This window comes from Plodia interpunctella, chromosome 3, assembly GCF_027563975.2.
Source record: "Plodia interpunctella isolate USDA-ARS_2022_Savannah chromosome 3, ilPloInte3.2, whole genome shotgun sequence".
NCBI classification, from domain to species: Eukaryota; Metazoa; Arthropoda; class Insecta; order Lepidoptera; family Pyralidae; genus Plodia; species Plodia interpunctella.
In genome coordinates, this window is record NC_071296.1 from 9,659,502 (window position 1) to 9,682,732 (window position 23,231).

The 23,231-nt window shown below is 35.1% G+C and overlaps 2 protein-coding genes across 2 annotated transcripts in view; both read right to left on the minus strand.

The window, feature by feature from the left end:
* The window catches only part of RhoGAP19D (Rho GTPase activating protein at 19D), a 345,466-nt gene extending 340,585 nt beyond the window's left edge, over nt 1–4,881 (minus strand). The window contains exon 1 of the mRNA XM_053769448.1: nt 4,482–4,881. Coding sequence (XP_053625423.1) covers nt 4,482–4,506 — 25 coding nt within the window. The 5' untranslated portion in view covers nt 4,507–4,881. The remainder of the gene's footprint in view (nt 1–4,481) is intronic.
* A 629-nt stretch (nt 4,882–5,510) lies between these two features.
* Nucleotides 5,511–21,998, minus strand: st (scarlet). The gene is made up of 16 exons (XM_064437074.1): nt 21,782–21,998; nt 18,795–18,984; nt 18,404–18,452; nt 17,103–17,152; nt 15,923–16,059; nt 14,839–15,009; nt 12,405–12,643; nt 9,691–9,886; nt 9,241–9,375; nt 8,740–8,967; nt 8,210–8,345; nt 7,296–7,401; nt 7,074–7,174; nt 6,341–6,401; nt 5,873–6,102; nt 5,511–5,834 (listed from the first exon to the last, which is right to left on the minus strand). The coding sequence occupies exons 1-15, from the start codon at nt 21,878–21,880 to the stop codon at nt 5,988–5,990; spliced, it is 2,013 nt and encodes a 670-aa protein (XP_064293144.1). The 5' UTR covers nt 21,881–21,998; the 3' UTR covers nt 5,511–5,834; nt 5,873–5,987.
* Nucleotides 21,999–23,231: the final 1,233 nt, after the last annotated feature.

The following is a 23,231-nucleotide window of genomic DNA, read 5'->3' on the forward strand; positions in this document are numbered from 1 at the left end:
ACTTTGAGGCGTTTTGTGGTGAGGAAAAATCTCGTGAATTGGGCCCCAGCAAAAACACGTCTACAGCTATTACACTATTATGAAGTTTGACAAGGTGTGAAGGTCATGGTTACTATTATTTCTGTGGATAGGTAACGTCATTTGATTGTACTTGAATCTCACTTGCTCTACTACACTACACTATCATACTCTACATTTTTTTTAAACCCATGAAAGTAAAAAAACTATTAAGATTTAAATTGAAATGTTCTACTCAATCTTCACTCCCAGTGCTACATTTGATTTTTCAATACTACTATCATGGAATAGGTGCGTCTGCAGCAGTTATCTTTTCGAGCGTTGGTTTTATTGCTAACATTCAAGTAGTCGAAAGGCATCTGACATGACATTTACGCCAATATCTCGCCAAGCAGCAGTGTACCGAAGCCTTTATTGCCCTCTCGAGCTAATTTGATGGGCTGAGTTCGATAGCATCACATCATCTGGCTTGTAATTACGATCTCCGTTCGATGGCTCGCGATCTTTTAAATCTCTTCCTTGTTGGTTTTGTTATCTTAAAGATGTAGCTGTGCTGATTTGAAAATTGCTCCTGGCATTTGTTTTAAAAATAAGACTAAGCTAGCTAGATTTTTAGATAGGAGATAGGAAGGGGGTACAACAGTTACCTGTATCCTTTAAAAAAATATCACATCTCTGCAAGTTCCCGGTTGCCATCAGAGTTATGAAATCGCAAAGTCCAGGGTAAGCGCAAAAAATAACTGAAATAATATATATTTCATGCATAGATTACGCTAATGTCTTGGACTGTTCTATAAAGTAGTGATAACAAACAAACAATCAAATCAAACCACATTTTTACAAAGAATAGAATGTATGTAGCGACTAACGCAGACTATTGCACTAATTGGGTCTAGAATGTTTAGTCTAAACATATTATCTAATCTATTTATTGGATAAGATAAGCTACTGTACAAATTCTAAAGTATCTATACAAATATCTATACGCAGCTGTTTCCATTAAGAGTGAACAGACACGTCAATTTTACAATCAAGAATTACATAGGTATCATTTGTTTTTACTAATACGAACGCTTAGTATGCGGAACTTTAATAGAAAATAAACCACTCTGTAACCAAGGTCCAAGTCGAATCGAACTATTCTACGTTTAAAACCAGGAAACTTCCAATCCATTTGACAAGAAAGGACCACATTTGATTGGTTTCGTTCGACATTTCTTATCGGCAGTGTTCGTTCCGTAATGTTTTATTCGTTTTGAGAAATATATCCCATGTAGGAATCTTTTACAGTAAATTTGTAAGTAATATGCCACACTAATGTACTTGTCAGTCAACTTGGAATTTTCACCATTTCAAACTGCGGCTTATTCCTATCGGCACTAATTGTCTGAGTCACGCCATAGGTAGCCCAGAGGTCGTTCGCTAATCACAAATTAAGGTGTGTATACATACACGCAGTATGAAAATAGTGATTCAAAAATTTAAATGAAAACTAAATAACTAAAAGCCACAAATTCTTGATTTAAACATAATTAAGGCATATACTTAGCTGAAAATTATAAAAAAAACACATTAACGTTTTTTATTTAAAGATGTGCAAAGAACATCTCCGCATAATTCCCAGAATTTTAACTTCAAAACCACAGAGACTGCGCGTGTTAAAATTCGTTGATTGAATTTTTTTTTCTGAAATTTCCTTATTTTGTTTTAAACTATAGTTCTCGGAGATAAAGTTTGCGTGTTCTATTCGTCGACACTTGGAATAATAATGAGACTAATCGCGACTAATAGCCAAAGAAGATGCTTCGGCCACCTTCAGCCTCACATTTCGCATAATGCATGTTATGCAAGTTGTTGTCCTTTCAAGACTTTGTAGTCTGAAACACGTAACATATTTGAAACGTTTGTCTATAACATACATGTTTATTTATGCCTTTATTTTATTATTATGAGGTCACGTCTGAACTTTGCACATACACAGAGCACCTGTGCTGATATATTTGTTAATATATCAACATTGGTTAACTTTTTAAAATATTAGATGCGCTATATCTACCTGACAAGGGGAAAATAATGAATCATTTATTATGCTGTCATTAGTCTGTTTTTGGGTGTGATAATCAAAAGTATCACAAACATAATTTTTATATTATAACTAATTAAGTACCTAATATTTATTTGATAATATTAGTCTTTGTACATTACAGTTTGTTCAAAAGCTACCTGCACTCGCAAGTTTTCGTAACTTGCTCCATAGACAACCATTAACGTTACTTCGCTTTATCTACTGCCTTCACGATGTCATTAAAACTAACGTTCAAAACCTCGCACGCCCCGTGACCTCTACTCCAGCATCAAATAAATTCCGACATCTGTCTTGTTAGTTGTAAGCCTGATAACTTCCCTCCTGAATGATGACTTTGCCTTTCAAATGCATAAACTAACTTTCGCTACAAATAATGTGGCTAAAAACAGGCGCGACACCACATTTCATTGACATAGTAAGTCGGTTAGATTATATAGCCAGCGCCGCATGATTCAATTTGATTCTCTTCTTTGAAGGATTTAAAGTTTCCAAACTACTTCAGTCTGGAAAAATTAAAATCATGGCCACAGCCTCATTGATGTTTAACATTTCTTTTATTATTATTTTAATCTATAGGACATTAAAATAATGGACGAAATTATATTTTTGTGTAGGGCACATGGGCCCAGAGTTGGTGTTTTATGATTTGAACAAAGTTTATCTTCGTTTAGCACATAAAATCCTCGCTTTCCATTAAACTAAATCTTAATAATAATTAGATGAGAGTTTGTCAGAAAACTTCGGACACACCCAAGAACGGAGACAAAAAATATATTTATAGACTTGTGTTCCTTTTACTGTCAACCCAATTGGCATTTTAGTTGACCAACAGTGGAATGGTCCAATGGTCCTCAAAAACAGAACCATATTAATGGTAATATGGTTCTGTTTTTGAGATTTACGAAGTCAACGATAATTATGAAGTGCAATTTCGTTTTTTCACTCAACTTCAGAGGGGACGATGTAGATATATGTTTCTCTGTACTATGGGTATTTTCAACAGTCGCCCTATCCTTCGACACATCGTGTTATGCGCCTTATTAAGAGAAAATGTCGCTGAAGGTAATTAATGGTTGTTGGAGGCCTGACCTTTGACTTGGATTCTAATATGTAGACAGGACGACATTTCCTATAGACTTTTTAACAGAACCCAATTTTTTTTATATCGTGTTTAGTGTATTTAGTTAAATAATACCTAAGACACTACATTAAAAATTTGGTCTCCGGACGAACTTCCCCTAAATCCGTTTAAATAAGGCTAATAGTTATTGCTCCCTATATGTAATTTTTAAAGCAATTATCGTAAATGCTCGTTATATTAATATTAATTACATGTGTGCAAGCAATGATGGACGTAAATTGATGGACTAACGGTGGAATAGGTAGTGTTCATTTGTCGGTTATTTTCATTGCAATTTGTTCCATTGACTTATAACACGGTTATTATCGCTGTGATTGATAACCATTGCACGTCTTTGCATTATACCTATATTAATAATTGCCAGACATTTTTTTTTATTGAATTAATAAATGATACCTAAGTAGGTACCTAGGTAGTACAGTACTAAATATATGGTCACTATTAGTAGGTACCTACATAGGATCCATCCAACAAGGAACTCACTCACTTCATTAATAAATCGGTGTATGTAGTACCTACCTACCTAGGCTCCAAAAATTTAAAAATTTCACTAAATATGTTACCTACATGCTTGAAACTGCGTTACGCAGTTGTCGAATACCTACGTATAATTTTCCCAGAAGGAAAGCACAAACGCACTAACCCCATTGAAATATCTCAAATCACATCAAAATTTAACAAACAATAAAATAAGAACAAAAGAGACTCGTCCTTGTGTAACTTTGGTCCTTTTGCCACGGTGTGGGGCGCATTCCCGCGCCTCAAGCCAGCCAGGTCGCGTGGAGGCCTACCTACGTCATTACACGGCCAAGTACAAGTAGGTAGACTCTTTAGAACACTTCATTACACTACACCAAATTTTACAATGTATATTATTTACGTTATTAAAATATGCTTATGTTTACATTTCCAAGAACCACTACGGTATTTTTGCCGCCAATTCCAGGTAGGGCCATGTACGACGCGGTCTTTGAACTCACATTTTAAAACTTGAACTTGGAATGGAACATTTGAAAATAGATGCAAATAAATCGTTTATGACACTTGGTTTGTTATATGCCAGTGTTATGTACTTATTTAAATCTGCGTTCTAATTAAATCGGACCGTTGAATCTAATCTGAATGAACTGTGATGCTCATGTAAACATTATGAATAATGTAGGACACAAGATAAATAAACAACTCGTACAGCTACTATCAACAAAGATAAAGTAAGTAAGAGGACGTCTTACTAACCTGATGGCTCGGCGCTGTCGCTCATAATCCAAGTTGCATTTTAACCTCAAAAAGCACAAGAAGCACGGTCACGATACGCGAAGGTCACGGTCATGTTACGTTGCATAATATCACCAAAGACTCACACCACCAAAAGCATGGGATTAAAAAACAAAACACGGCCGACAAATTACTGTTAAATGCTGTTATCATAAACACATGAATACACAGTTCGTTGCACGTATAATCAAGAAACGATCGGACAGTTTCAAAGCTCCATCAGATCGCATATTTATCGAATTTTCTAAATAAACGAAGCACCACTGAGGAGTCGATGTTATTAGATTTATGCAGTTTACGAAAAAACATGTCACAGCCGCGAACTGCACTCCGTCTGACACGACGAATATGGCGGATGAATTTGAACTACGCTTGCGCCGGCTGCAGGCCACTAGGAAACAGGTACAAAAACATGGTCGACAGCAGCGCCATCTTACGAAGAAATAATAAAGTTTTTAGTAAAACAGAATGGCATACAAATTGACTTCATTTCTGACGTATTTTTTTTGTAGATGGAGTTAGTGATATGAAACTCGGAAATTACGAAGCAAAGATTTATATTTATTTATTGTATTAAGCAATACAGATTATGGCACAAGAGCATAATTCAAAAGCTAGAAATTCTTATGCCGGCTCCACACTATCGCGAACCGGTTCACCTAACTTATGGTAAAAAAAATGATAATATACAAACTACGCAATGTAACGTGATGTGAACGCAATGGTATATGTACATTGCGTGTGGTATATGTGCAGTTCGATGAGGAGACTTATCTCTATCGGCGAATTCATCGAACTTGAGGGGTGTCGTAATACATTGCTGATTGCTGTTATTCGCGTTGGCATTCGAATGAATTCGCCGATAGTGTATTTCTAGTAAGAAAGTATCAATAAAGTTGTTATTGTGAGTTGGGACTTTCAAATTAGAGACTAGCCCATATAAAGATTTTACTTGTTATTATTTGAATAGATATAAAACACATGTTATTGGCAGGTATACATTTATTTACAATACATCACTCCATATATAAATTTTATAGACACCATGAAACGTAACAAAAAACAAGAGTTAGTACGCCAGATAACATTGCGCGCGACTGAAATAGGAACTCAACTTGATCCGGGAATATCATTTAACTACGAGTACTTACTGGAAGTATGTAAGTATGTTATATAATACGAGGAAAAATTTAACATTTGATGATTCGATAATATATTCCATATTCAAATTATTGTATGGCCCGTCATATTGTGGCCAGTATAATTCTTCCAACGGTAATTTCCACAGATCAACAAAAAAGAAAGAAACAATAATGGTATTTATACAAATACAAAGTATTTGTATTTGTATTTGGTATTTATACATTGGACAACAACATTTCATGTTTTGAAAATGGAATTGGAACATTACAGCGATATCATACGCGCGCAGAGTTTAACTAGCGCCTGGCGTGCAGATTATACGCATTATTTTCTCCTGGTCCTGTGGCGAAGTGCGAGTAACGCTAGGAGGTGGAAAGCAAGGTATAGAACGAAGAGGGCTATGACGTCAGTCCAGAGACGGTCGCTTTCGAAGTCGTACCTGTGAACAAATAAACACGCGTTTATATAGATAGACAGACAAACGCGACAGAAGGACACTTATTATAAATATAATATACAAGGACTAGATGGACTAACACCATCACACCACGAAGACCGGTCAAGAATATAAAGCCACACAGTTTAAGGCTGGGCAAGTAAACATGTGTCGTAATGCTGTCAGTAAGACGACCTTTTCAACTCGTTATTTCTAGAATTAAAAAAAAACTGATACATGCCTGTTCAGGACCTCATCTCCATTGCTAAGGCAAGGTATCCCTGGTGAAGTCTCCATACATGCTGGAAAAAACATCTAAATTTTAAAACCAAGGCCCTAACTGAAAGTTAATTTAACGAACAAATAATAACATTCGTTCTTTAAAAATATCATAATAAAGTACCGACATAATTAATTTGTTTTTCTAAATAATACAATCGGTTTCTCAAAACAAGTTAACCTTTTCCAGGATTGTCTAAAAATCATTCAAAGTATAGTAGAAGTTTTCTTTGGTATTTATATAGCTACCTGCGAGACTCTTTTTGTGCTTAGGGAATACCCAAACCACGGGTACGTGGCGCCATATGGCATCTGTTTGTCTGGTTCACGCAGGAAGCGAAGACACAATGGAGCATTGAAGGAAATAAATTACGATGTGATCGATATTTTATGATGTCAATAAAAAAAACATTTTTGCTTAGTGATGTTATTTGTTCGTTGTTATAGTTGTTAGCTGTAGTTCGCCCATTCTGTGGCGTGCCAAATAAAGAATGAACAATTTTTACTGAAATCCACAAACTACGAACAAAGAGTATTTTTTTATAATAAGTAATTTGACGAGTTTGACTTCAATCTAGACTGATGGGAAGACATCTGACCCATCAGTCTAGATACATATTTTTACTACTACACAAGAATGTTTTTATGTCAAACCAAGGCTCTATCTAGGTTTTCATTTCCAAATGAATACTTACTGATATTCTGGACTCCGTCCCACTGGAGTATGCTCATGGCTTCGTTGGAATACATCAGCCAAGACAAATGGCGGATCCAGGATATGTATTTCGGTATTGAACTGAAATAAAAAATAACTTCTTATTAACAAACCACTTGTTATTAACATTGGTTAAGCGGTAGTAGGTAGATTTCGTTTTAAGTATTTTATTTTAAATAAATTTTATCATTTTGCAGATTACCTTAATCTAACGAAAAGGCCAGACGTCATCATGAGAGCGTAGTCAAATGGCACGAGGTAGGCGATGGCTACAGGCATGGACCCGAAAGCGCATGAGAAGAATGAACCTTGAAAAAATACCAATGTTTAATTAAATTTCACATACAAAGCAAAGTATAATGACAAAGCCAAGTCCAGGAATCGTACGGTACTGGTACCGCAATCCATCAATCACCAACCGATAATACACCTATGATGCCGCTTTTGCCTCTTCCAATTCGCAACTCCAAGTATGTAGTTTAAAGAATGTAGGTATAAAAATACTGTATCTTACGCGCAATGACAATATTGTAAATACTTTTTTAGTTTAAGCCATAGATTCTAAGTTCTCATGTAAGTGAATGTTTTCTTATGAGAATAAAGATTTCTTTAACCCGAAGAAATGCTGGCTATATGTCGACAAAGATGATATGCGCTTGGCACGCATGCACATGTCAGGCAGGCGACATAGTTTCTCACATAGAACCGGATACCCATACACTAGTCCATTCAAGACAATAGCCCCGTTCATTGTAGTGTCCATTTGATTCTTCAGTAGTCCTGCTATTTTTGAAAAATGGTCGCATCGCAAGTACATCTCCATGGTCATAAGTCTACTGTTAACATATAACATTTATACAAAAATCAAATTGTTGAAAAATACTATCATAATATCTACTATCATAATGAACAGGTCATAATTTGGATCGTGTCCCATAACATTTTAAAAAGAACATCTCACATGTTGGACCCATGTCTTCATGCAAGCCTCAAGTCATATGACCCACCTACCTCTATGAACAAATGCTACAAATTTATGTCGATTGCTAACCCAAAGAAAGAGGAGGATGTCAATGAGTAACATTCTCTCATTCAATCTTGATGATTCATACATACCGCAAGCAATAGCAACGTTGAGCACCAAAATAGAAAGGAAGACAGTGAGTCCACAGGCATAGAACGTTGTCCGGAGACCAGCAATGAAGTAAACCACGAGGGTGAACAGTGTGGGCTCCACCACTAGCCCCGGGAACTGGAAAATTAAAAATAAATGGAATAGACTATGTTTTCACAAAAAGAAACTAAAAATTGTGAATTCGCAGGGCTATTTTATTTTACAGATGAGACATGGTAAATAATAAAAAAAGGCCTGAGTATTCCAGACTAATATTTTTCCGAAAGATAAACCTTGAGATAACCTATAATTAGGAGTTTATGTTTCATCATTATTGCGACAGGAGCGTTATGTTGCGTAGGTAGACAGCAGATCAGTTCGACAGTCCACACTAATGCTTCCATTTTTTCTCATAGGTCAATCTAATTTCCACGGATAATCCTACTATCCATGTACATGGCTTTCAAGTCTCACGATGATTATATATTGTAAAGTAGTTATACCTACTGTTTTTATTTACATTAACACTTACCAAAGCTAACATCCTGGCAGTGTAATAAACTGGTGTAGAATACAGCCCCGCCTTCAACTCCCGGTGGAAGAGTGGGAATTCCTCCGGGAACATGTGGAGGACCGAGTACATGGGGCTGAAGGTGTTCTCGGCTATGATGATAAACAGCGCCCCCTGGACGTCCTGCACTCCTGACTGCGTGAGGTGCGCCGTGCCCAGGAAGCAGAGCCCGGCAGTTAGAGCTATAGCCTGAAACATGATGAATTTCATCGTCTATTTGGCATTCGTGCCACGAGAGTTGGGGCCTGCAGTCTATTGTTTACCCGCGCTGTAGACAGTTTACTTATTTGTAGTAGGCAATTTTGCTTTTGAGTAGGCAAATGATAGATGTATACCTACGCCAGGTCAGTTTCTTCGAACTCTTGTGGTGCGCAGTGTATATTGTTTGTTTGTTGTAATTACAACTACGTAATAAAATCAACTAGGTTTCATCAGTCGGCTCTTAATCTATGATATACTCACCAATTTCTGCAGGATCCTTATGAACTGCACGCGAGGATCCCTGATGATGATCAGGGAGTATCGGTACACCAGCCACATGATCTTGGTGAAGCAAAACGGTGGGTTGAAAGTGTCCATCTTGTCTCGTTTCACGTTCTAAAATAAAAGTAAACAGTTTAGTAATCTTTGTCAAAATTTTAAAGAAATATTCCTCATGGCTGATAGTCGTGGTTATACAGTTTATAAATTTATTAATCAGATTGCAGGATTCACGATCTTTTTCTTCACTGGAAGCAAGGTGGTCGATAAAAACTACTACTAGTTAGATAAGTATACAAATTCACGTGGCACGAGAAGGATTCCAGGTCGGGACTTTTCGGTTCAACAATGATGTCTACCTTATTCTGTTCATTGAACCACTTGTCTGAATGGCACGTTAATAACAGCCAAAATTTGATTGGCATTGGTTACCTCGTCTTCATGGTCCATCAGGTGGAACTCCAAATGTATCTCCATGTCGAGTTCCTTGGCAGCATCGCTGACGGCAAACCGGTCGCAGATGCTCTTGATGGCCTGTCGCGAGGCTGACTCCGACCCTGGGGTCAAGGCTAACACTTTGATGAAGTAATCCGTAGGGTTGTACGTCAAAGGGCAGTGGTAGCCTAGGCTGAGGACAAGATTTAGGCGTTTATAATTAACACTTACCATAGTAATTTCACTTATTACTCTTATTACTGTAGTGCAAAACATACTTTAGCTTAAAATATTCTTTAATTTTGTATGCTATAATAAAGCTTAGAGATTTGTCATTATTTAAATTATTGATAACAAATAAATTGTTTTATCTTGATGACAACATTGTGGACTCGCCTTTAAATATCAAGAGACTAGCCAGGAAGAGAAACCTATCCAAATTCGTTGCAAATTCGCCGCTGCACAAAGGTCCTTGTAGGATAACTTGATATGCAGGTTACGCTCGTAGACTTTGGCGTCACTATTAGGTACGTCGCTTCCCACTGAGTGCCTGTCTCTAAGTATACATAGTTAGATTTTTAAAACGAATATGCAACGGATTTTGATGAGGCTTTTTAAAATAGATTGTGGGATTTCTGAGGCAGTTGATTAGCATTGTCTTTACTGACCCCTAAAACATGAATAACAACTATAATGATTGTTTTATTTTAATGTTAGCATTGCAGATATCATACTAAAGTTGTCCATTTGAATTTTATACCAATAAAAATGGTTATAAAATTAAAATTTTAGTCAAATGATAACAAATCTGATTCGATGTCCTGTGAATTTATTTAAAGTCAATTGTCTGGCCAGTCGGTCTTCTTGACACAGTTGTCCTTAATAGAACTTCCTCGGTACTCGAGATCAAAGGGCGAAAACAGTTCTGGCACAGACCTACTAATATATTCTAAGATTCTTCAAAATATCCTCTCTCTCCTTCTTCGTTGCAAGTCGACGACGACTCGGTCGTTCAAATTTGTGAGGACCAATATCTGGCCACTATAATAAATGTTGTAAAGAGTTTGAAGATATTGTTTATGGGTACAGCTGTTCAGTATATTGTATGTCTTGTATATGTAAGATACGACTACGAATAAAATTTATACGTTTGTAGAAAGGCATATTACAAGTCTGATGATTATGTGAACGACAATAATGTTTGGCCCAAGCATGGTGCAGTATCCTCATAACATATGTAATTGATTTATGACATTATTTTGTACATTTAGCTATTTATATATATATTTATATATTTTGTGTGACAATTTTCAATAATTTTATTGGAAATAAAACTTTTATTTTATTTATTCATTCAAATTTTGACATTTTTAATAATTATGTAAATTCGTCCTCCTAATTTTTAATAAATGTATTAGACCTATATTTGTTAATTGACGTCCTTGGAGAAAAGGCTGCGGTGAAGTTTGTTGCGCCGCTTCTTCTTCACCTGCGCTTTGGATGCCGGCAGGCATTTTTTTGACGGAAATAAGTGATGTATGTCATTATAAATGGAATAAAGAATTTTGAATTTGAAAATTTGGATTTAAGAATTGTAACACACAGTAAATTAATATTAACGCAGACTAAATTCCTCAGTCGAAACAGATAACTAGTTCTCACGAGTAAAATCATTAACATATTTTTTGGTTAGACATGATTATTTATGAATGTCTTGGTGCAAGTCTGTCAATAGAATTTGCATGTCGGATTAATTTAATATTAGAAAAAAAAACGATGAACCTAACTAAAGCGACGTAGTTTGTGTTGGTTGATGCAAATACTTATAGTTATTTATATAATTTCCTGTCTAGCTAAGAGTATAATCTTGTTTTTCACTTTTAAGGCCTTCATTTTCAAAAGATCTGTTATTAATTTAAATCTAATTATATAGATGTATCAATGTTTATTATACGTATTTTTTATGTGTGGAATTAATTTATTAGGACGGTCAACGTCTCTGTATTGATGCAGGCTGTCTATTTATAAAAAATATGAATGATTTGTTAAATCTAGCTCTAGTCTAGCCTAATTTATTAAGACAAGGTCAACAAGTCTTAAAATAAATAAATATAAAAATGAATCTTCATAGGCATTACGCAACAGCACTTGCATAAATAAATAATAAATAAATTAAGTTAGTTGCATACTATATTTACTTCCTTTTTTCTTATAAAATAATCAATCAATATATGAAATTTTTTGGTACCTAACAGACAAGGAACAACCGAAATTACTGCGCACAGAAAATTTAAATTTGGTAATCTACTTCATAAGGTTCCATGGGGTTGTAGTGTGTAGGAGAGAGAGAAAATTTCCCAAATATCTCATGGTAACGGGTAAATATTATTACGCCTGTGAGTGTAGTCCTGTCCTGTGTAGTTAATACTTTGTGAAGTAATATATGAATACTATATGAACTAATGTTCACATATTTCAGTATGTATTTCAGTTTGCAGTGGTAGTGCACGCAGAACAGTACTTATAAATGGATATTACTTAAGACCATCAAAGATGTCATAAACTGAAGGTACTACACCAATATGGTAAGAAAAGTTTGAGATCGGTTATTCCCGTTCGTCAGCCCTCAGTTTTATCCCCGCCGGGGACATAAGGGAATGACCGGTTCAGAAGAAGACGAAAGTTGGTTTTAATTATGTGGGTATTATTACCTTTCAAAAAAGCTAAGGGCTCCGGACGCATTCCCAGCAAATGCTACTCTGCCTTCGGCCAGTAGCACCAGCTTGTCGAATAGCGCCATCAACTCCGATGATGGTTGATGGATGGTGCAGATGACCGTCTTGCCCTGCGCTGCGCTGGCTCGGAGCAAGGACATCAACTTCTGAGCTGATGATGAGTCTAGACCGGTGGTGGGCTCGTCGCAGAAGAGGAGGCCTGGGTCTGTTAAGAGCTTTTAGAGAAGAAAATGTCTTTTAAAAATAAATAACAGGCATAATTACGAAGTTATGAAAAGTATGGGTTCATCTGATATTAGTTTGAAAACAACTGAAAAAGACATTTTTAAAATTTATACGCGGAATACAAAATATATAAGTACTAAGATATAGTATGAAAGTTTTATTATCACGCGTGAGGTCCGTCGTGATCTCAATTCGATCCTATTTGAGCCATAAATAAACCATTATATGCTTGAGCATATTTCGTAAATTGGCGATCGTTTTAATTTTCAATAATATATCCGTGGCTAGTTTGGCCTCTCCTGCAATTATATTAAACTAACTTCTGCCTGCGGCTTCGCCCGCGTGTTTTTTTCTGCGGATGCAGACATAATTTTCAAACAACCTTACCCTCATTATATATAATAATAATAAATGTAACTTTATTGCCCATAAACACATTAGATACACATACATATGGAGCACTTGTGCTCAGCAATCTCTTCCAGCCAACCTTTGGGTAGAGAAGAGGAACAAATTAGCAGAGGGTGGGCACGGCAACCAGCAAACACAATAAACATAATGATAAATATACATACATTTACTTACATAAATAGATACATAAACAAATAAATACAATATAAATAAACATACATAAACATAAACACTTATACAAACAGAAATATGAAGATTAGAACAAATGAACAAGACAATAATACTTAATGATGAAATAAATAATTAATCAACATGAAAGATAATACTCCTTGAGACGTTTTTTGAAGGTGTCTAAAGTTTGAGCGGTGCGCACATCGAGAGGGCCAGGGCATTCCAAAGTCGAATAGCCTGTACTGTAAACGATTTCGAGTATTTTGCAGAAGAATGGGTGGGAAAAGTGAGTCGCAGGGTGCAGACGGATCGGGTAGGACGTTCCTGTGCCTCGTGTAGATATTGGAATCGCTCTTTCAGATATTTTGGAGAGGAGGGAATAAAAAGTATACTGAATAAAAGTGAAAGAATGTGGTAATTACGACGTAGTCGGATTGGGAGGCACTTGAGTTGTGCGCGGAAAGTGGAGACAAGGTCATATTTTCTCAATCCGAATATGAACCTGATACAGAAATTCTGAAGACGCTCAAGCTTATTGAGTTGCCGCTCTGTAATATTACAATAACATGAATCAGCATAGTCGAGGATTGGATGAAGTCGTCACTGAGCCAACGAAATTTTAGTATCAATTGGCAGATAGCTTTTTAATCTCATTAATGAGCCAGCCGATGCAAAAATTCTCCTACTGACTTCGGATATTTGGTGTCGGATAGTTGGGATTGTTGACTATATATTCTGTCATGTATATAGTCATTTGGGGGTTTATAATATTAGTATGGATATCAATTCTTATCAGTTCAAGTATAATATAACAGTTTCAATAGCTATGCATCATGTTTTAGCTAAATGTTAACTGTATAACAATTATCCATATCTACAGTCTGGACCTAATCCGCTGACCTATATCCATTAATGAATACTGAGAAACTACTGCACTTGCATCCACAGTCGAGTGGCATAACCCGGCATTCTTAATGCCCAACGACCGTGAAGGTTTCCGTCTGGATTTTAATTAACTGTTATCGAGATGGAAACTACTCATTCATTCATTCATATCGAGTCTGCTAGGTATTGCTAACACTGATGTCAGATTTTATTCAAGTCGTATAGAAACTACTTAGGAGGATATACTTAGTTCGTCACCTTCCAAGAGTACTACAACTCGATATAACTACTTATTATACCCATATTATAGACGGCAGGTATGAGTGTGACCAACACAATTTCTGTGCGATGTCCGACTAGACCGCTTTAAAACTATATCTCTTCAAAGCTTAATCTTGCGTTACGGTACTTGTCCTATTACGTAATCTGCGGTTACGGTTATATTGATCACTAGCTGTAATTAGTTACAACAATTGTATAAGCTCTTATTTCATGATTTTTGATTTCATAACCTGAAATTTCGTCTTTTTCCTTTTACTTACAAAGAATATTTTTTAATTTCCTAAATTTTAAATAAGTAATATATCTATTTTAAAATAAAAATCTTCTGGGTCACTTTAGTAGTTAAACTCTAAGAATTTTGGATTCCGTAAATGTTGATGACATATATTTATAGACTCGAAAAGCAGACTTTGAAAAAGACCATCAAGAGATTAACCTCAGTAGCAAACGCCAGTCGTTTTCTCTCCCCTCCAGAAAGCGTCTTGCGGCCGTCGAGCCCTCCGATTCGAGTATACCTGGATCCATACAACGCTAGTTGACGAAGGAGCTGGTTCACCCGTCGCTTGCGCATCAGGGACGTAGTAGAACGGTCCATTCGGAGACGGGCCTATAACATTAATTTTAATTAATTCGTATTCAAACAGACATGCGGTCCACCTGACGGTAAACGGTCATCACATTCATGCCTGCAATGTCAAAGATCACACGCGCGTTTACAATTGTTATTTCTGTAATCAAAGACCATTGCCTACTATACCTATCATTGATACACGTAAGTATATGTATCCAATAGTATTATATCGAAACATATAATGAAACCGAACCGAAACGATAGATATTTGTTATCGTGTTGTATAATTTATATTTTAAGCAGCATCTCCAACATTTCAAAGATTATTGGCGATTTTATTTCATAAGAAAACACAAAGACACAAGAATTTTAGATTGCATATATCAAGAGACGAGAATAACGAATAGTATAATATAATGACCTATAAATATACTTGAAGCCCAACACACATTTATCCGGTATCATTCACATTATACAGCCGTTAATTTACAATTTTTAGAATAAATGCATAAAATTAACATTCCAAACAACTAAAGAAGCTCGATTTAAAGATAAAAATTGATTATTTCCATTAATTCAAGTAAATATTATGTTTCAAACGCTTTTTAGGAATTCTATAAAAATATTTAGTTAGAAAAAGAAATATAAAATTGTTATATGAATTTTTATCGAATCTTCAAATGCATATTTAGTCAATATTTTATTCTGATTATAAAAATGTTTTATTTCCAATGCTTTTATGATGCTCAAATGATTATATAGCAACGAATTATTTATGTGATTTATCGATTTTGTTGAAGTAGATATCCAATTACTTTCAACGCTAAAATAGTGATCTGGTCTTCCCAAAATATTAACCCCGTTATTAAAAAAAAGTGAAACAAACTATAAGCTAAACTTATTTTTTGTCACTGTCTCACTTTATAATATTACATAGATGGTTGCTTACCATGATAGTGAGGTGCTCTATCACCGTCAGGTTGTCGACGAACAGCTCATCCTGGTGCATGTACCCGCTTTCTTGATGCATGAAGTCTGCTATTGGCACTCCGTTCATGGCTATCTCGCCTTCCATCACTGTGCCCACTGAAATCGAAAAATATTTTGTGATCGGCCCAAAAAATTAACATCTACCTACTGCCAAATTAGTAAGGTTTGGCACTGCTGGGGAATTCCTTCTATTTCATCTTCTCTCTCTCTCATCATTCCGTGTTCCCGCTTGCATTTGGGGCTATGAAGCTCAGAGTCAGCGTCAAAATTTTAAGATAACGTCATCCATATTTGGGAATGCTGTGTTGCCTATTAGCTGCATAGGCTGTTGCGTCCCGAAGTCACTTCGTACGACATCCACGGAAGGATGTGGAATGCTGCTATTCTAAGGCCACACGTCCAATCTTTTCATCTTCGGTAAAGCTTTAAGTATGTACACTTTCTACTCCGAAAGCCATTTCGGTATGTGACGAACTCGACATCCAGTAATTGTAATCGTTTTGAATCAATGAGGACTATTTACACCGCAATTACATTGATTATTCTATCCATTCTAGATAACTAGTTACTTTATTCATCCTCATATTTTTCAATGGAAATTAAAACAACAGCTTACTGACCAATTTGTATGATAATAACTCTTTTGAACACACATGAACTGGTTTGACTAAAGATTTACACAAAACTTGTATAACAAATTCCCTTCTATTATACGCTGTGCCGGTTATTTCGCTCCGGGCGAAATTTCTATGGCGAACCCCTCATCTGAATTCTAGGGGAAATATTGTATGAAAAAAAGAGCTCATTCATAGACACTCATTCACTCCTGAAGGTGAGCTGGGTGGGAATGCACGAAAATGGCGCCTTGGCAAAACTTGTTCAGTTTGTGGATGTGGATACTTCAAGACAGTCTAAGGGACTAGTTACACAGGGCTACACTATGTCGAAACAAAAGGGAAATGGTTCGTATTTACAATACCGTGTTGACTCTACGAATCCGGCGGGTCATAGAGTCCACTAGAAGAAAATCGCGTAGTAAAAAATAAGGAAAATCGAGACGCCCTTTTGTATCTAGCACCCTGGGCTGTTGTATTAACGTGCCCTATCCTTACGCCACTATTGACTATTCGGTTTCTTACCAGGGCTCCGATGTGCCAAGGCTGACATCAGCGTAGTTTTACCGGCTCCGCTAAAAATAAAAAATAAAACAAATGTATAATAAAAATCTTAGTTAATTTTTGGAATTAATCATAATAAGATATGACAAATAACATTATTATACGATGCTTAAATAAAAAATTATCAAAAACATTAGAAACGACTACACCCGACTTTAATAGAGTTGATTGCAAAAGTGTGGACATTTTCAGTGTGTGAGGATGTTTGTTAGAATAACAGCACTCGAAACTACATATAATGTACTATTTATCTCACAGCTAAATTTGAAAATGTGTTTGTTTGTTTAAATATTTCACCTAAAAACAAACCAATTGATTAATGTGATTTTTGCGGTAGTATTTAGAGAGCTGTAAAGTATCATATGTCACTCTTCTCACAGCTGTAAAAAGCAGTCTGTAAAGGTTCTTTTTCCCGCGGATGAAGGAGCGGGCAACAGAATGCTTTATCAATAAACATATAAATAAATATATTAGGACAAATCACATAGATTGAGCTAGCCCCAAAGTAAGTTCGAGACTTGTGTTATGGGATACTAACTCAATGATACTATATTTTATAACAAATACAAATATAGATAAACATCCAAGACCCGGGCCAATCAGAAAAATATCATTTTCCATCGTGACCCGACCGGGGATCGAACCCGGGACCTCTCGGTTCAGAGGTCCACCGAGGTTGTCAACGAATACGTATATAAATTATAATAATATTTTCTGACATTGTACGTTACCGTAATGAATTTCTAACCGCAACCCGCGAAAGACAATACTGTTGTGATACCCCACACGCCTCGCGATTTTCTCTCAATGGTTATTTGATCTGTCTGTCTGTGCGTAAATAATTTTATTGACATTTAATAGGTAGGTAATGTAGGTATACTTAATTAAGTATGGAGAAATATCACCGTTCACCAATTTGTCCGCGGCTTCGCCCGCGTTTTTTACGTGCGTCCGCTTATAATTTATAGTTCTTAATATCTTGGGTTCTAAGCAACCAGATTTACCAGATTTTAAACGGCATCAAATTCCAACCAGTAGTTTTTGCGCGATACGCGAACAAACATACAGACAGACAGATATAATAAAAAAATTAAACCAGCGGCTGGGAGAAGAATCAGCTGGTGATTGTCAAGTAAGAGTCTATCAAGGGAAAAGTAAAAAATCTCAACTCCACATAAAAGTACTAAAGTGACCTTCCAGTCTCTATGACTCTGGGCTACGTCTACCCCGTAAGTAAATATGTGCTTAATAATATTTGTTACCTTGGTCCCATGAGGGCGACCAGCGTCCCGGGTTTTGCAATACCACTAACTGCAACAAATATAATTAGCTTCAATTTATTTCTTTTGCGTTACTATAATTTAAAATTTTATATGAATCAAGTAGTTTGAACTATAACTAAAAACGATAAATAAAAGTCACTGAAGAAAAGAACCGCATTATCATGTTACACCTACACCAAATGGAACTCTATGTGATTGTAATAGCAACCAATTTACAATTAATTTCGATAGACTGAAATGCTACTGATTGTATTATGTTAATTGAACTATTTACAATTCATACAACTCTTAAATCAATTGTATAAAATATTTGGTATAACTATATCAAGATATAATATACAGATTGATTTGAGGATTAAAAGGTTCTTACCATTATTAACTAGTCGCTTCAACTTCTCGTCTTTTAATTTAATGTGCACACTAAGGTCCCTCCACACCAATGTGCACGGGCGCGGTGACTGGCTGGAGCCGAGGATGTCTTCCACTTCGGGATGCAGGGAATCAAATTTGGTTCGACTGGGTTTATTTTCTTTGTACACTATATCTGCTAATGTCAGCTCCTGTGTGTATAATACACGACATTTTTTTTGCATGTAAATAAAATAAAAACCTTAAACTAAAGGGTGGGTTGCACCAGTCAACTTTAACGTTAACATTAATCTGTGAAGAAAAACGCATAGTACGGCATTTTATCTAAAGGATAGCGGCGCGCAGCTTAAAGTTAACGTTATAGTTGACTGGAGCAACCCTCTATAAGACACGCTTATCATTATTCTACTTACAAAACCAAAATTTCAAACTCACAACCCAAAAATATTTATTGCGATAACCGTGTCATTACAAAACATAGGTATGTAACGTATGCAATATTTAAAATTATAAGACAAAATTATACCTACGTAAGTGATATGTTTAAAAAGTATTTAGGTTTAGGTACAACAAAACGCATTTATTTATATTTTATTACATTTATTAAGGCGCCCTTGGTAGAAATTAGTATGTTCCAAACTATAATACAATTTATGAAAGGAAAGGAAGAATGGAAGGAAGAAATTAAAGTAAGTATTACTAATTCATAACTACAACGCGGGAGATACCTACTTACTCACGCTCTATAGATAAATTTATAGTAGAGAAGACAATGTATCTTTTGCATATCAGATAAAAATAAGTCTTCTTATCAAATGACCTAAATTTATTTGGGAGAAGATTAACATTATTTGCTCAATTTGAAATCAAAACAGATTTACGACCATGTTTAAAAATTATCATAATTAAAATATGGAATAATGAGAGTACTGTGGCGATAAATAGCGATAGTACACATATTTCAATGTTAGTACACTACTTAATTGTAATACTTGTTATGAAAATCAAAAATTAACTTGTTTAGTTATATCTAGTTCCAAAATACAATAAGGTAATACTCGTATATATTGATCACGTTTCGCGTCATTTGTTACTCTGTTAGTGTGTTTCCAGTTTGCTGAATATCAATACAATTTATAGAATCCTTCCATAGATTTAATTTAAAGATTCCGTAGGTCGGTTTATGCCAGTACCGTCTTTACCCTGGGCCGCGAAGGACAGCCAAATTCTGACACCTATATAATCCTAAAAGTATTTTTATCATTAAAAGTTACAGCTTAAAGTGACAATCGAAATTAATTTCGAAAAGGGTTTACGGTTTTGTATGAAGTAGTGAAATTATTTTTTACAATTCATTATAATAATTCATTTTTATATAATTTATTCTCAAATTCTTGTGTTCACGAAAGAGCCATAATGATTAAGACCTGCTAGCTATCACATCCCATATCGAGAGCATCAAAAATAGACGTAATTTAATTAGAACACGAGAAATAAGGTCGTAATACAAATTAATATGCGTAATTTTAACCCCCGACGCAAAAAGAAGGGTATTATAAGTTTGACCGCTAAGTGTGTCTGCCTGTTTGTCTGTGTATGTGGCACCGTAGCTCATCAACGGGTGGATCGATTTGTATGCGGTTTTTTTATTTGATAGCAAATTTTTATGCGGTGGTTCTTAGATATGTTTGATCAAAATCGGTTTAGCATATCAGAAGTTGTAGCGAAATGAATATTGAAAGTCGGGGTTTTTTTTAATTTCTCTAATAAATATACTTCTTAAATATATGTTCTTAGATCCCCATGATCATTTAGTTTGATTTTGAATGGTTAGGTGAATTTTATATATATTTTGTAGTAATGTATAATAAATAAATTTATTCTGTTCGCAGATTACATTCTTGAAGGCCGCGCTACGCCAGTTCGTCGACTCTACAATCATCTACGACGCCTCTACGACGCTCTACACACCTCACACATTATTGCATCATGTTATCACAAGAAGTAAAATACACTCGAACCTCCTCCATTTTTAGAAGTCGGTTAAAAATATAAATTTCCAGATTTCATAGACAAACACTGTAGGAATGTGACTAAGTAAATAACTAAGGCAATTTTTTAATTACTAACGAGTATAGGACAACATCTTAAGGGGTTGTCCCCTGCATTGACACAATACAAAGATCCAAAGCTGTTTTCGGTTACAACTATATATGAGATGCTACATGATCATTCATTTTTCCGGAATGTAAGCTATGTCCTATCTCCCTATGTCCTTATCCGCACTTCAAACAATATGTATACAACATTTTAAGAAGTTTGGTTAGACAGCTAAAGCGTGAAAAGGTAACAAAGAAACGTAGTTTTACATTTATATTATTAAAGTATTAGAATTAGAATATATTAAATTGTTAAAATAAATATATAAACTTGGAAGCCTTTATAATTGTAAGTCATTATAATTATATATTACTCGTACATTTGATTTCAATAAATTAACATTCCCAATTTCAAAGTTTGTTGTGACTTATTTATTGGTTTAGGTAACATTTTAATAGTTCGAGAACGATGTTATGTTCCCGCTAAACTTGATTCACTAGTTTCCAAATTAATTGATAAAAAATATCACTTACTACCTGGAACAGTACCTACACTGACTTTTTTTTGTCATTTCTCGTTTCGTTGTTTTATCACATTCACATAATAATTGTATAGGTTTATCACTTTCACATCCACTTTATTTATACACTTCAATTACGTTTACTACTGACAAGAAATTCACACTAACTCACACTGATGGTTAACTAATTAAGACTGTGTTTAATTACAGAATTATTGGCTAAACAAACATATCTAAAATTATTCTACTTAATAGATTTGTGTAATATCAAAGTTAATTATTATTGATTTTCTATATAATTGTATATTTTCTGAATAAACAAGAAATAAACTAATTTGATTGCAATAAGAATGTTATAAGATACTCACGTAACTCTCTAAAGAAGGGTTGGAAAAGTTCTTTGTTGACACATTTTTTGTGCCTTTTCTTGCGGATAAAACCCCATCGTCACTTCTGCCTTGACTCATCTTCACACTTATAAAATTAAAAAGTTAAAATTTCGAAATTCGAACAAGTTTACGTTCCCGCGTACATTTTACCGCATCCGTCCGAGACGGCGACTGTCCACAAAATTGAATGTGGCTCTGCTATTCTGACGTACACTGTGCGTCAGTGTGGGATGTACACGCGTGTTGGAGTGAGACGACTGTACTTCCATTGATGCCTCTTTTAGGATTGAAGTTGCATTCATAGTTATCTGGTGTCACAGTCACTCTAGGAAGGAAACAAAAAATGTTGAAATTTTAAGCAAAGGAAGGCTGTTGATGGAATTTTATCTTATCACAGGTGTGAAATTGATAACTCATGATTCTTTTTTATTTACAATTAAAAACTTAAATTCATAAATTGCTATATATATATATATATATATATATATATATATATATATAACGTCTTTCCTTGCATCTTTGCTAATACAATTATTATGAAAAGAAATTGAGATGAGTCAGTATGAACATTTGTATTTTTAGCAGATCGCAGATCACTGATCGATCACATGCATACAGTCATACGAACTTAGAGCAGGACATATGTAAGTCAATTAAATGATAGGTACCTTTAAAAAAAATTGCAAACTAAAATCAAAATAAGGTCAAACTGTGCCTGAGAAAAATATACTGATGAAATTTATCCTTAGATTGCGTGATAAAACCCGCATATTTACGACGTCTAATCGACATAAAAATAAATATGCATTAAAATTTGCATACTATAATGTTAAGTGATATAATTTACTCCTCATAGTGCATTGATGGATAAGGTCACCACCTGATTATTTCTTGGCATATTTTTGTGTACATTCTCGTGGGACTTGTGAAAATAAAAATGTTAGCTATTAAACTACCAAATTTCACCACAAATTTAACTTACAATGTATAGATGTTAAAATAAATTGAATGTTAATTGAAACGGCTAGCCTTCCAATTAAATGGCAGAATTAAGGTAGTGTGTAAAAGGCACTTTACTATTCAAAACGTAAATATATTGTGTTAATTTAATAATTTAACTTTTTTGCTATTTTGTAATCCTGCATACCTGCGCAAGAGGTAAAAGAACTTTGTTTGATGAAAAATTAGGACAAACCAAATCATAAAAAAGTAACATTTCAGAGGACAATATCCGACCAATTGCTGTGCCCCCGAATTAGTACCTAAATAAATTAAAATTATATATTAACACTAGTTTTTGCCCACAACTTCGTATGTGAGTAAAAATCCGTTTCCCGTGGGAATTTCAGGAAATCCCTTCTTAGTGCTCCCCTACTCCTAGGAACCACGCCAACTCGCCACACGCCAAATTTCAGCTTTCTACGCCCAG

Excerpts from the sequence above, each read along its gene's own strand:
- st (XM_064437074.1), bottom strand. The coding sequence starts at position 21,880 with ATGAGTCAAGGCAGAAGTGACGATGGGGTTTTATCCGCAAGAAAAGGC. Across the intron at positions 18,453-18,794 it reads GAAGCGACTAGTTAATAATG|TTAGTGGTATTGCAAAACCC; the intron begins GTAAGAACCTTT and ends TATTTGTTGCAG. Across the intron at positions 6,402-7,073 it reads GGACGGAGTCCAGAATATCA|CATGTATGGAGACTTCACCA; the intron begins GTAAGTATTCAT and ends TGTTTTTTCCAG.